The following is a 15,738-nucleotide window of genomic DNA, read 5'->3' as shown; positions in this document are numbered from 1 at the left end:
TTAATCATGAAAAAATAAAAATTAATGCATAAAATCTAAACGATTGTAAGAAAAATTAGTATTCAAGCAAACAAAAGCTAGAATGCTCTATGTACAAATAACTACTCCAGGTTGCAAAAGCTTGCATTTATAAAACATAGGGGTAATGCATTTTTTACATATACCATTAAACTCTCTCTTACTGTCTTTATGCTTTTTAATACGGGGAGTCAGAATGTGCTCCTATTTAACCTAAATTCTGCTGAAACATATCTGAAGGTACCTTTTCCCATGGCCTTACTCTCAGGCTGAGAACAAGAAAGTTTTAGATGTTCTCTGCTTTTTAATAGCTGAGAGGGGCCGGTGTCTGGAATGCCTTTGCCATCTGTCTGCACTTATTTGCATTGTGCTTGTAATCCTGATGGTGATCGACTTGACATTTCCACCAGCTCTGTCAATCTGTATTCTCATCCAGAAATTGCAGTGTATGAAGCACCTCGCCATTTAAAGACCTCAAACTCCCCTCCTGACTCCAGAGTGACATTTTGAAGCATCAGTCTCTGTAGGAAAAGCACTCAGCGTACTCATTTGCACATTACTGTCTGCATACCACACAAAGCCACACGTACAGCAATAGGTATCAGCTTTCCCCTTCTAATGCAAATAGATCAATAAGCAAATGTCACTTTAGATATTGTAAACAGTTTGTCCACTTTTTTCCTGAAAAATGAAAATTATCAGTCACAGTGATACAGTAGTATTTAGAGACTTAACAGATACTGCTCAGTAGCATTTTCTTAATCAGTTAAAAGTTCACAGATGCTCCAAAAAAATCTATCTTTTCAGAGCAGTTAAACCATGTGAGTGTTTTCTGTGGTCTGTGTTGTCATGCAGATTCCGTTTTTTCCTGTTGATAATCTCACTGCAATAGCTTTCCCATTTCACAGTGCCTTGCTCATTGCTTCCCAGCACCCTTTGTGACTATAAGGTTTGCTTATGAACACACCAAGAATCAGGATGATCCCTCCATGCACATTTTAAAATAAGACTGCTCAAGTCCTAATAATCATCTCTTACACTTTTTCAGTGACCAATGCCTTGTTTAAGCAATGCTGTTTCTAAATGGTTGAACTCTCACCATATGCAGTCTGCATTACTGCTTGGGATGATGATGTTTGTAGTTCATTCTAGAAGTAATTACACCAATACATGGGTTCAGTCAAATATTGTTTAGAATATTACGTGGGATTTTTTTTTTCCCTTTGGCATTCAACTTCTTAACCAGGGAGGTCTCTGAGAGACTAAATCTGTGGTCCTGAGAAAACAAATCCCTGTTTTCCCAAGTTTCAAGTAAATTCATTATAGCTATATGACTCATGTGGCTTTAGTGCCCTTACTGGTTTATTTATTCGAGTGCCAAGAAGCAATTTAGCTTGTTTACTTAGGTCTCTAGTCACGTTTCTGACTTCTAAGTAACACTTGGTTCTTTTAAAATACCTACATTTTTAAAGGACTATTAAATAATGGAACATTCTATGGCATTATATTACTTCAGTTTCATACATCAATCCGTTGCGATGTTACGACAGCATCCAGTTGTGATGACTCAGATCACAGCCTTGTCTAATCTTTTTCTAATGTACATTAAATACTATGGCAATCACAGGTACTATGAAAATACACACAGTGAATGCTAACAACCCTTAAACACCCTGAGGGACAGATTTTAGTGTACACTCACACCCTTAAAGAGAGAACAGACATGCAACTTGTAAAGTCAAGATTACAACTTTTGATCATTAGACACTTCTATTGACAATGTGGAAACAGCATCAAGCATTTTAATTATTTTTTTTGCTTCTCAGAAGCAGTATGTCAGATCATCAGTTAAAACTACATAAATATTGCCTCACTTGGGAATAGAGCATGGCTAAGCCTAGTCAGACAAGCAATCTCATAGAGCATTTTTATTCTCATGTAAAATTTCTCACTAAACTCTCATTTATCTCGAAATCTCTCTTACCTTTCTTTCCAAACTTAGTTGCTTCCTTTGCATCCTGGGTTCATCTGTCACAAATTACACGTGATCTGTCATTATTTTACAGGGTTGAAGTATCTCAGAAATACAGATCTAGTCTGGGCTTCTTCATCGTATTCTAATACGCATAAGGTTGTAAAAGCATGGGAATCCCATTCCTGCATTGTTTAAACTGTAGGTACCTTTACTCTGTCATTATAGTAGCTCTCTTCCACCACAAAAAAAATAGCAAAGTATGTATGTGAACAGTGATACTGTTCTAACATATCCCAAAAATGAATGATGAGCATGAAAAAAACAGATTTTTACAGTCTATCAAGACCCTTCAAATTGGTTTTGTTGTTGGGTTACCGGCCCTCCCCCAAGAACTGTAACTTCTTCAGAATCTTATCCCAACACAGCACACAGGCTACATATTTTCTCAGTCTTTCCACAGTATTAAGGATCACTTTATTTGAAAATAATGAAGTTCCTTTAAAAAAAACCAAGAACATCAAAATATTTAAAAAGCACAAGTTTTCAAAAGCAAACCAGTACAGATTCCTATAAATCGTTTAGTTGTTCTCAGTGAAACATGCACAAAATATTCTAATCCTAATTTTTGTGCAAAAGCTTCAAAAAGCATAATTTTTACCAAATAAAATGCTTGCAGAATACAATCATACAAAAAATAAAACTTGCAACAATTTAAATGCCACACATGGTAGAGCCCCAAGTAGCTTTTACAAATGCTCTGTTGAATAGATTTTCTAAGTTGCTTTTTAGTCAGAAAAGCTTGTGTGTAGGTTGAAGCTGCAAAGGAAAGGGAATTAAAATTCTTAAGGGTCTATTCCAAGACTCGTTTTAGGAAATCTCTTATCATAAGGAGATTAGTTTATATAAACAATTTATTAATAGGCATATAGAAAATATGGATGATCGTTATTACTATTGTTATGCCTTCCAATCAACATAGATATAAGGACAATTAGCTAAAGCACTTTTGTAAGGGCTTAGTACAGAACACAGTTCTTCTGTAAGCCTTCATCAGATACCCAACTTAGGTCTTTAATATGGTACAAACTACTAGAAATTAGGATAAATGGATGGAAACTGAAGCTTGGGGCAAGAAGGCATTTTGGAAGAGGCTCACTGTGAGTTGCCTACTCTGTGTAATGAGGCTACAGGGGGTAAAAAAAACATTTCTTGTTTCTGGCTAGCTCAAATAGCTCCAACAGCAGCTCTTATGGACTGCAAACATGTCCAATCTGCTTCTCAGAAGCCCTTGCACAATCCTGAGATAGGTATAAAAAGTGATGGGGCAGAACAAGAGAAGTTATCAAAATTAGTTAAGTTTCACAAAAAAAAATACAATGTTATTAAATTGAATGATGTTGGCACAAGATGCCATTTTTTCACCTTTAATTTTCTTCTATACTTCCTTCCTAATCTGTTTCTGCTCTGTTTTACTCTTTATTGCAAGGCATAAGCTTTGCTGAAATAAATAGTAGAAAATGTGAAGGGAAAAAAAAAGTCCAAAGGCTCAAATATTCTGATTTGCTATCATCATAGCAGCCTTAAAATTGGTTCAGTCCATTCCAGAATTCACTAGAGGAGACTAAACTTGCAGGGTTTATTATCCCAAAGTATATATAAATTAAGAATCTCAAGACATTTCTTAAACACAAAAGGTGCATTGCATATTCGTATGTTTGGAAACCTTTACTCCATCTCACACAAATACTATACATGCAATCCATGAAATCCACTGAGAGCAACTTCTAGTTGCAGTAAGTGGTTTGGTCTGATGAATAAGTAAGTGTTCAGTTTCTTTAATCTGTGTACCAATAGAGCTGAATGTTGACGCATCTCAAGAAGGCTGCATATACTACAAAAGTTAGACTTTCATTTTGGCAAAATGTTGCCTACCATTCTGAAATAACTGAACAAAATTATATATTTGAAATCCTGGTCACTATTTCACTGATGAGAACTGCTGTGTGCTTTTCATCAGCTGGAAACGTAATGCAACACGTTTCAGTCTCTCATGCATCTTGAGAGGGGGAAAAAAATAATGTTGGCTAATTATGTACCAAAGCTTAATTGTTGTCTTTCAGCTGAAGCTGACAGAACACCTACTAGCAGGCAGTCTTGGTTGCATTTTAAAACATATGGCCAGTTATTTGGATTTTTTTTTTTTTTTTTTTTTTAAAGTGTGACTTCTGCATCCTGATTTTAAAAGCGGCAATAAAACCCCAAAGTGTCATATTAAGAAAGCTGAGAACTTGCTTGCGATTATTAACACATTTCTTGACTTAAGAGGGTGCCCAAAAGGTGACGATCTCTAGTGACGGATGGGATGTAATAAAATAGGAGCTCTGGATGTTTGGCTAGAGATTGCTCAGGCAGTGAGACTCCTTTGAGAAGAGACTCTTTTTGTGAAGCAGAATTGGTCAGTGAGAATGAGACTGTGCTTAGTTGCACAAATTGAAAAATAATCATCATAATGAAGTCTCAGAGCCAGCCCCGTTCCTTGGCAAGTGCAATCACCTCTGGGATTACACAACCACGCTTACTTCTGCAAGTGTGAGAATTTTCTTTTTCCCTTCTTCCTTTCCATGAGTGAAGCCAAAACGAAATGCAGTAACTTTTGCCACATGAAGGATTTGATCTTTGCCAATTTGAATGATTTGATCAATTATTCTTTAGCACAAATCACATCTGTCACACAAAGGACAAAAGACATCCACTTACACACCCATCTGAAGTAAAGACAACGGGTTAAGCCAAAAACATCCTGCAATGATACTCAGTAATTTATCAAAGGTTAGAAAGAAAAAACACACAAACTCACCATGTATCAGCTTATTTGACTTAAGGAGAGTTCTAACCTAAGCACCTCAGTTACACAGGCATGGTGTAATAAGCAGGTAGGAAGAGAAAAATAGTCCATATCATACAAAAAAAAAAAAAAAAAAAAAAAAAAAAAAGTAAGAGAAAACGAGGAATCTTGCTTCTAGGTGTTAATATAGCTTGGTATGACATGCCAGCACAGTAGTTAAGCAGCTGACAACTGGAACCAAAAGTAGTGTTACATGTCCACAAAGTGATATTGTCACAGTTAGCTCAATCAGCAATGTGATCACAGTTTAAGGATGTTTAAAAAAATGGGAAAGAAAAGATATCCAAAAGAAAGAAAAAATGTGTGGACACATCTGGTAGCACCCAGTTGCACTGGTATGGTCTTTTATTTTTGTTGGAAAGCAAATTTAAAGGTAAAAAAAAATGAGTCCTGTTCACAACTCATTTAGCACTGTATGTCTAACCTAGCAGATGATGTTAGTCTCTTTTTACAGGCTTCTGCCAAGTGAAATGCCTATGGTCACACAATTAGCAGAATCACTTCACATTTCCAAAAAGCTTAGAGACTATGCTTTTAATAGATAATTGAAAAAGTAGGAATTTGTAACAAGATAGCTTCTGCAGACAAGTTTGTACTGCTGAACAGGAGCGCTCCTGTTTACTCTAAACAGAGCAAGAGGGAGTGACCTAGACCCCTTATACTGCTCTCGGATATGTATTTTTAAAGTAATAGCCCAAAGATTTAGCAGACGATGTTATTGCACTATCTGTAAAAGAACAGTGGGAACATGGAGACATGTTTGGAGAAAGAACAGGTCATGTTTATGACTCACAGATTAGACACAGCCCTTACCTGATAGCCCTGACAGCGTCCATTCCCATAAACTGTCCAAGCCCCATTTTCGCAAATGGCAGAGGTTAGATGGGTTTTGGGTATTAGCTTGAAGAGAAATTTTGCAATGGAAGCAATTACCAGGAGGTTTAAGATTAGTTTTCTCAAAAGCATCAACACCAAATGCAGTGACCTGTCACATTAACACATCTGGTTTACAGAGGTTGCTTTCTAGGATTCAGAAGACTTCAATTACATCCTTTACTCCTTAAGTAACCATTAAGGTCATTTGGTAGCCAAGTATTTTGAGCAGCTAAGTGTTAAAAAATAAAACTAATAAAAAGAGTCAGTGGAATCCATGAAGCACTGGGGAGAGCATTACTCCCTAACTATTTAGTATTAGGCAGCTGCATGTGGAACAGGATTTTTTTCTCTGCTGAATACGGATTGGACCAAACTTGATAATAAAGGTCAAACACTGGAGTTATTCTACACCGGCTGAGATCAGATTATTTCCAACATATAAGGTGACTTTAACACAATCTCAGCACTAAACCATTCTTTGTGGCAGGGCCTGCCAACATCTAAGTACATCCCCGCCCTCCCTTCCACTGGGTGTTTTACTGAATGAATGTTGTTTTCTAGGACACAATTTATTTAAAAACATTTATTTTAGGCAAAATTAAACAGACATTTGAGATTACATAGAAATACAGTTTCCAACTGGATCACATAACCTTTTCATTAAAAATGCACTGTTTTGTTGATTATTTTTGTATGGATTGACCAGGTATGTAATATTTAACCATGCCATTTGCAGTCAACTATCATAAAAATCAGAAACAAAAAAGGTTTCTTAAAATGTGCAAATATTATCTTAGTGTTACCATTGATAATAAATGACCACTAAATAGATGCTTATTATGTAAAGCTTTTTAAAGTACAATAAAAATACAAATTCTATTTGTTAAAAAAGGCCATTGCTATGGCTACTAAACATCCTCATTATACAAATTCCAAAATACTATATGACAAACAAAATTATAAAGACTTTTCCTTATGAAACATATACTATTCTATTTGTTAGTGATTTTATATATTTTATATATATATTTATATATAATACTCTATATGAATGTTGAACACAGAATAAGAGAGATGAAGACTAATGTAATGTAGGACATTAAGGCCCCCATTCAGCAAGGTACCTGAGCATACGTCAAACTTTGCAAAGGAATAATCCCATTCATTTCACTGGACTTCAAAAGTACATGCGGAAGTACTTTGTTGAACAAGGCATAACGATATACATGTGATCATGAATTTGCAAAATGCATTTTTGGTGTAAACTGTCACTGCTAAGGACAAAACCTCTCATCACAAAAAAACTTATGAAAAAGGAAAGAAAATATTAAAAAAAAAAATCTGGATTTTTTTTTCCTCCCACATCTGTAAGTTTTGAGGGGAAAATATTAGAGTTTTTACAGTTTTTGATTGAACTAATGTGGAGTTTGGGCATTAAAACACTAACAATAATAATTTTCTGAGATAGGCTTAAGATGGTATTTTATTGCTTATGCTAAAGATTAATGAGGAGTATGCATAGACAGGTCAGCCTTCAACTCACTAGCAGCTGAAAATTTTGGTGTGTAGTTATTTCTGTAACATGAACAACCAGTGGGTATGAAGGACTTACTAACTTATATTGAACTCTCACAGCAAGCTTCAAAATTATAGTAAGACATATAACATTAAAGCAGACGATGAAAAAAATACTCAACAGAGCCTGACTGTAAACAGCATGTTGAACATAACTTACAGAACTGAGCCCAGTAAATGGAGTGCCTGCTTATACACAAAATTACGTAAATTCCTAAGTAAATGCAAGACCATAATCTTCCTTCTAAATTATGGTTATCATACAACGAACTCCAAATGACATGCTTTACAGTTCAGCTATAAAATACCAAAACAAAGGGCAGTCAGTTTGTCCATTCTGCAATTTAGCAGTTCTTCTACGCTCATCAAACACTAATTAAAATACTAATAATTTGTTAGTTTCTAAAACATGAATTAAGGACCTAAAAATCTCTGGATTTTATACGCTAATAACAACATCTGTACAGCATAGTAACCATGCACAGTAATGGAAATCAGTTACACAGCATCCAGATTTACCTTTTAAGCATATATTAATGGTTAGTATTTTCTGCTTTTTCACTGCAATTTGAACTTTTTTGTACTAGATATAAACCATTTTACTGCTTGAATATTAAATAATGGATTAAAAGCATAATTTCAAAATGCTGCTAGGTAAAGTATTATGTAAAAATCATGCTTGCACATCTGCAAACAGAGAGGTATGTGTGAGCTTTCTGAAGAACCTCTGCAGGCTAATAGTCATAAAGCATAGTAAACTCGGGCCAAAATGTGAGAGAAAGGAACACAACAGCGTAATTTAATTCATATTTCATAAACAAATACAACTTTTTACATTTGTACAGGGAAAGACTGGAACTAAATTGGATTTTTACAGAAGCAAATCTCACAAGAGTTTACGTGTTGAAAAAAGCAATTTTTGGCACATGGATAATATTTGTGAATACGTGTTCAGAATCAATAAAAAACCACTGCGTAGGAATTTCACATTTAGTTTCTTGGCATCAGCACCTGCTGTCTAGTGGATCAAGACAAAATACCGTGCCTTCAAGAGTTAATCCCATTTTGAACCCCTCCTGCAATGAAACAAGACATAGTTAATAAAAAAGAAAGTGACTGCTGGAGAATCAAGCTCTCTTTCTAAATTTGAGCTTATCTTTAAGCAGATAAACCATAAGGATACTTCAGAGTGAATTCACAGACATTTATATTATTTAGTCAGCTGATTTTTAGTAAGTGGTTAACTTACAAAAGAATGTATCTTGTACAACAAAAGAAATTCAGTAGAAATATTCTAGAATAAAAATACTGAATATTCATATACACAGGTTGATAGAAAAACAAAGAAGCTTGACTTGCACCAAGTTGTTCCTGAGAAAAATTCAACACGATTTATAAGCAGGAAAGAATTAGGGCCATATGACCAAGAGTTTATTATATTTACATTTTAAAGATTCAGATAAGTCACAAATATTGTTACTACTACCAGGTGTCTCCTACATTCCATAATCCCTTATCTTAGTAGCAGTCCAACAAAAACGATAGTACTCAACCACATCTCAGAGGTTTGTTCTGAATCACTCCCCAGGCAGTTAAATAGACAGCTTTCCAGCCTACTGCCATCTGAGCTTCACTAAAAACGCAAATAAAATCATACTTGATCTACTGCAAATAAACAAACTGTGCATTTCAAAGGCATGTAACTCGGTGAAATAAAATACAATGGTCTTAAAGTGCAAAGAATTTCTTTAAGAGTTTGGATCAAAATTCCTCTTTTTACTTGCATTAGTTTGATTAGAAACACAAAAATGATTATAAGATAGATGCTACCATGCCCCTCTACTGAAAACAAAATTCTACAAATACCTATGTTTGCTTTACAAAATGTACTTAGTTTGCACCAGTTCTGAAATAAGAACAGTACTTGTAATACAGGGACAGTGCTTTTGTTATTTTTCTTTTTGCTTTAATGTGGAATAATCGTGGCTTGACCTTCAAGAGAGAAGTCACCTTTGAGTCATAAAAATTTCAATCTGTTAGGTGAAAGTCCTGTAAAGCTAGAATTAATTGGAATCAAGCACCCTGAATAGAAATGCCATGAGGACATCAAGCCCAGTGTCAGCTGTCACAATGTTCAGTGTTGTCTTAACATACAGCTCACTTAGAGACTGCTGATTGTATGCTATGAAATCAATATGTGCTTTCATGAAGCAAACATCTTGTAAACAAAACGATTCTGTTTGTAAAGCAATCCATATTGAGATTAGGCATAAAATCAAGCCTTTTCTCATAATGCACAGCAGTACGTCAAGAGCATATCTTTTGGCTTTGAAAGATAAATCTCAAGTCAGACCAACTTAATTTCAAACAAATTTAAACCACAGGCTAGAATTTTAAAAGCATATGAATATTTAATAACACCAACAGCTACTTCCATCAGAAGAGTAATGCTGAGAAATAGAATAAACTTCTTGGCAATAGTTACTAAATGACCTGAGATTTTCCAAGTAAAATTTTAATTTTTCCAAAGGCAAATCCATACTATGAGATGAGCCAGTAGCAGTACTATGATGTAAGCCAGAAGGCTTACACCGACTGTGCTACCCGGTTTGCCCTACCTGTGTGACATGGTGCTGCCAAAGCTCACTAGTATATTTGACCTCCTCCCCTCTGTATTTTTCAAAGGGTTAACAGGAAGAGCATTCAATGCAAAAGATGCTTCCAGCAAACAATATCTGAAGTTCCAAGTCAAACACATCCTGTTATAAACATTCATTTACCCAACAGATACTATTAATTGACGTAACTGCAGTCAAAGGAGAACTGCTTACACAGAAGAATTCAGAGAATTAGCCCTACACTCTAGTCTGTTAAATTGTAAACCCCACAGTTAGCGTGTTTGAAGTGCTGATCTTTCAAAGCATTTAAAGGCTGCTTCCAGTTTTGAAGTTGTAAAAGGGATAGTTTATGCTTCAACCTGAGGACGTGTGATACAGCTGCAACAGAACACCCACAGCAACTGGTTTAACAAGGACAACCAGCTTTACTCCTAGCCATCCAGAGAGCCCTTCAACCAACACACATCCCGTTCACGTCCTGCATACTTTTACTTTTCTTCTATACGTTTAAGTACTGTTTGTTGGTGTCTTACACAGCTGCACTTCCAATGCCCTTTTCCCGGCTAGCTGAAAGCAAACTGGATTATGCATTTAGGAAGTGCGTATATCTCGCTGCTCTTATGTTATCATGTGGATTTTAAAAATTTTTGGTTTATTCCATACAAACTGATATCTTGTCACTTACCACTTGACTTGTGTTTGCCATGACTTGACTTTGAACTATTTCTACTTTCTTGAAGAAGAGTGGTCTCCTTGATCCTTCCTTCTACAACTTTGTTACAGACCACTCTTCCCCCCTCCCCTCCAGTCCTCCTCTTCTTTTAAGCTGTGGTATTTAGCTTTTAAAACAATCATAATTTGACATATTTGCAATATGATGGATGTTACTCCATTAAGACATTGCTGCACTATATGTATCATAATTATTAATAAAGCCTTCTAACTTTATTACCATAATGAACTATTGTCTGTTCTAAAAGAAGACAGCGATGCAGTTGCCAGGTGCTGTTATCAGTTGCATACCCAAGAACCCAGCTTCTATTACAGGCAGAACTGATAAGGAAGTAAAACCTACAACTATAGCACCAGGAACTGCAGTGTTAACACAGGCATACTTAAAAATGGCTCATGCACATAGCTATAGTCTATAACAATGTGACATTTCAACGTTCACCTGTTGAATCACACAAAAACTGCTATCAAGTGTCAGATACTACAGCTACTTGTATGCTCACACTTCCATGCCAACCACAGGGTCAAAAAAACCCAACAACATAAAGAGGACATCAAGACAACCTAAACAGCCATCTGGGCTTTTTCAGAGTTTAAAAAGAATGTAAAATCCAGATTTTTACTTCCTGAATATTTAAGTGGAGGACAACAAGTGTGTAGGAGTATAAGCCAAAGAAAGCTGTATTGTCTTGACCAATATTCCCATTAAATTAAATGCAGCCCTCAAAAGGGAAAAAACTAGAACACTCCAGCAGCCTCTTTAGCAAAGTGTTTGCAATCAAATTTCCAAAGATCAGGAAAGCACAGACTTCAGATCTCCCACAGCCATCTCCATTCCTATCTCTGAAGTTTTGCAAAATAACTACAAATTCTTAAATAATTTTTGGATTCTCCAAAACTATAGTTTGGCAAATATATGACAATTAAAAAAAAAATTCCAATCATCTGTAGCCAAGCAAGCTGTGGGAAGACAAGGTTTTAAGAAAAGATTATTCTTTATGTCCATAGTTGAACTGCAATTAATGCAGATAATAAAGAAAATATCCTATGTTGTAGTTCTCACAGAAGTGCAGAACACTTTGAACTTTATGTCCGCTTTCAGGATTACAGTTTATATATACACCTGAACTGCATATATCTCTCAACACTTACAGCTCCTACTTGAAGCTGCTGTATGATTATTATAGTATCCATCATGCATCATATGGCTACTTTTGACTCTCCAAAACCCAGCATTTGCAGCTGCAATAATAATGATGTCAGCTGAAATGACTGAGGAGATTATAAATTATGATTTTTAAAATCTTTTTCTAATATGCTAATTTGAAGTTAGGCAAAATATTTTTTATTTAAAAATGACATATATAGTCAGCACTCTGCACATATTACATATTATATATGTAAAAAATTTCATCATTAATTTTTATACACAGTGTTTAAAATATTTTGCCTTGTGAAATTCAGACATTTCAGTTTTCTAATAAACATGTGTTCTTGGCATAACACACTGCCTCTTCATTAAAAAACATGTGTGCCATGGCTTCCTGTACTTTAAAGGTTCAGGAAACAGTCACTTCTCACGTGGTCAGAAAATCTCTCAAATCTGCTGATTTTCAGGGAATGCAGAAAAAGACTATCCTCTGATGGGGGAAACGGGAAGGACTATGAAGTGTACATCTATATTGTGCCTTGCTTCTGTGTTCATACCCCCATGATGACAGTGTCAAGTAAGTTTTTTACTTCTGAGGTGATTCAACTCAAGAACCGAACATCTTAGTCACCCAGAAAAATGATGGACTTGCAGGGTATGATTGGTCTCAAAGAGAGGAGCAAAGCGTGTTTTCACTAGAAAAAGTAACCTGAAAACAACCCCTCTTCTAAAACTCCTACTTTGTGTCTATGATAGTAAGACTTGAGCTATTCTGGTTATAAATTGGTAAACAGTAAAAGACTAAAGAACTTCCATTTTATTTTATAAATTTGTCAAAGTCAGCCCTATGGCTCTGAGGTTAACTCACTTATCACTTCACAGTGACTTCACCCAATGAGCTTAAGTCAATGAATCAATGATTAATTTACATGTCTCTTGAGTAAATAATTTAGAGGGCTGAGCATAACTTATTTCAGATGGAAAGATGTCAAGCCTACTGACTGCTTTGGGGAGAATGGCTTGCAGCTCCTGGAAACTTTATGATTTTAACTACCTTGAGATTTTAATAAATTATAGCAGCTGTTGCTGGTATGATTCATGATTCAGGGAAATGTCCCCTCACTGCAAGATTTCTGGGAAAATAGATTCGTTTTATTAATGTCTGGATATAGTCAAAATAGAGGAGATGAAAATATGCTTTAGCATAAGGGTGGGGGGAAACAGGAGGTTGGAGAGTCATCAGAGTGAGGCCTGAGCTGTAAAAGTCACATCTCAGCACATGTTTGAGTTTTGAGCTCTCCAAAAAGATCAACAGAAACTGGACTGAGAAATGGAACAGAAAGCGTTTAAGTGTGAAATCTGGATCCTCACTAAAGTTTAAACATAAAAACATTCTCCCTGGAGGTCAGGAAACTTTATCTGATCTCATTAAATTCAGAATATCGGATGCAAAGGAAAAGCACCCACTACTTAAGGAGTTTGGTCTTCAACACCTCTTCCGCTGTGTTGTGCTTTCCTCTCCCACTTTGCTTACACATCACCTTCCAACGCACGCACACGCTGAGACAGCTTTTCTGCAGACTGGGGCACGTTTCCTGAGGCATCTGACATAGCTCTACATGAGAAACAGCGTAAGAGAGCCTCGACTGCGCTGCTCCAAGCGGGCTGTCAGTGCCTGGCGCTGAGGCCACTGCTTACCACTCGGAATGCAGATAAGCTGTATTTAATACCCTCTCAGAATAAGTTTGTGCTTTGAACTATTAGATGTATTCATAAACAACCTACCTTTGTATATTTAATGGAATACATATTTACCGAAACTCAGGCTGTACTTTCATAATGTGACAGATTCCTTCACTTTGCATTTCAGAGAAGGAAAAAAGCCTACATTTTTCTTTCATGTTTCTTAAACTTAGATTTCCCAGAGCACATTACATGTTGTGTGCTTTTACCTTTTTTAGTGTTCATTTCACCTTCTTTCCTATAGGCTGTATATCTAACAACTGTTGACTTCTAGCACAGCTATCTTCAGCTCATTGCAAGTTTCTAAGTAATTATTTCCACATAAAAACACATTAACAAATGTGATTGTACTAGCATAAAAAAATCTATGCATCAGAGGCTTTGCTTAAACCATTTCACTAATGACAATCCAATAATGAAAACTGGAGATTTCACTAGTACACATGGAAAAACAGCAATGAAATGAAGGCTTAGTAGTAGCAGCTGATAAGACAGACTAAAGAAAACTAAAATCAACTATGTCTACTTTAAAAACTGTAGGCCCCTAAAAACTAACATGGCCCTGACTTAGAGTTGTATATATAAAATATAAAACTTGCAAGTTTATATATGTGCACATATATACATAAAAACACCAGACATGAACACATGCACACTACAATTGTAAATGCTTCAAATAACATTATTAAAATATTATATACCAACCATCGCTGACGCTAGGCACCCAGGAAAGCACAAGAAGATAAAAGAGATATTAGGAAAAACATGTTTCAATTTGTATTTTGCATCAACCGCCTGGTAAAACAACTGCACATAGCTTTTGCTTTGGCCAAAGTTAGAATATTATTTTTTTTTTTTACATCCTGGCAGCTTTACACTTGTTCTCAATTGGATTACACATGCACAATTTTTGTGCCTACATAAAGACCCACTAATTAATTTTCAGTGGAAATGTCAAGGTAAGCTAAGACTGATACTGCCTTATAAACTAGTCTCCAACTGTCAGACTAGTTTATACAGCATAAAAAAAGTTGGAAAGAACAAAACCTGTATGTGCAGGGGGAAATACCCAACCAATGCAATATTCTTTGCCATAGAACACAGTAACACCCTAAGGTTTCAGGGTTTTGTTATTGGTGGTTTGTCTGCTTTTTTTAGGTCAAGAGAGTACAAACAACAATATGAGTTTTTCATTTGACAACTTCAAAAATCTTCGATAAACATTTCTACTGTTCCGTTCACTGATGTTTTATGAAGTGGTAACACTTTGCAGCCTTATAAGCTAACAATTAAAGAATTTGTCAATAAGAACTCCTAGCATGTGACATTTAGATATTTTCATAGGATTCTTCCTGTTAGCCACAGATGCTACAGTATACTTACAGACAATGGAAACATTGACACATATCAATGTGAGGTGCTAAAAGATTTGCTGTTTGTACTAAAGGGCTTGCTAATATCATTGCAGCATTCACTAAACACAATCATTTTTACTGGAACTGCAAAGAAGCCAGTTTAACTTTTAACTGCTATCTGGAATCATATGGGCTGGAGTACAGGTGAGCAAGAATCTAAATTTCTTAATTTACAGTGAGTGGAGTTTGCCAGAGACACCTACCTAAACTGACATGCAAAATAAAATTTCACAATGAACAGGAATGAAAAAAAATTATCCAGGAAAATCAAATGGTATTTAAATCTTATTTTAGCTATTTTGAAATGTTTCTGCTGCTCTCCAGGCAGAAGAGTGGAACTGAAGGAGCCTGAGAGCTAGTTCTCTTGGACTTTGTGGGCTCTTGTGATACAAGAGGGCTGGAAGCTCTGGGAACACTTTCTGCTGAGGAGACAGGATCCTCGAAATTCAAGTTCCCAGTATTTTCAAGCCTTCCGTTTTGCTGGCATGCTGCTGAAAACAAAACAGATAAGCAAGCTGGCTAGGAACCAGCAGTTTGGAAAGTCTGACTGAAGAGAGCAGTTTATTCCAAAACGTTAAGGCTTTCTCCTGGCACTGCTTCAAAATTGTGTCAATAACACAACAGATACTATTGAGTGTTTCAGAATCAACAAACGTTTTCTGGTAAAAACACATCAGTTCAGAATTCTTGAATCAATGCTTAATAGTTTAAATGTCCCAGAATGTCACAGT

The 15,738-nt window shown here is 35.8% G+C and overlaps 1 protein-coding gene across 5 annotated transcripts in view; it reads right to left on the bottom strand.

The window, feature by feature from the left end:
- Positions 1-5,739: 5,739 nt before the first annotated feature.
- The window catches only part of GULP1 (GULP PTB domain containing engulfment adaptor 1), a 164,969-nt gene continuing 154,970 nt past the window's right edge, over positions 5,740-15,738 (bottom strand). For 2 of the 5 annotated variants that reach the window (XM_074910734.1, XM_074910735.1), the window contains one exon: positions 5,741-8,425. In XM_074910734.1, the coding sequence (XP_074766835.1) occupies positions 8,354-8,425 (72 nt within the window). In that variant the 3' untranslated portion in view covers positions 5,741-8,353. Of the gene's footprint in view, positions 8,426-14,297; positions 14,309-15,738 lie in introns of all 5 variants that reach the window. The other 3 variants (XM_074910737.1, XM_074910739.1, XM_074910738.1) reach the window with 3 other exon arrangements.

This window comes from Athene noctua, chromosome 7 (assembly GCF_965140245.1).
Source record: "Athene noctua chromosome 7, bAthNoc1.hap1.1, whole genome shotgun sequence".
In the NCBI taxonomy this organism is placed as follows: domain Eukaryota; kingdom Metazoa; phylum Chordata; class Aves; order Strigiformes; family Strigidae; genus Athene; species Athene noctua.
Note: the sequence above shows the minus strand (reverse complement) of the source record. Positions and strands in the feature narration are given on the sequence as shown.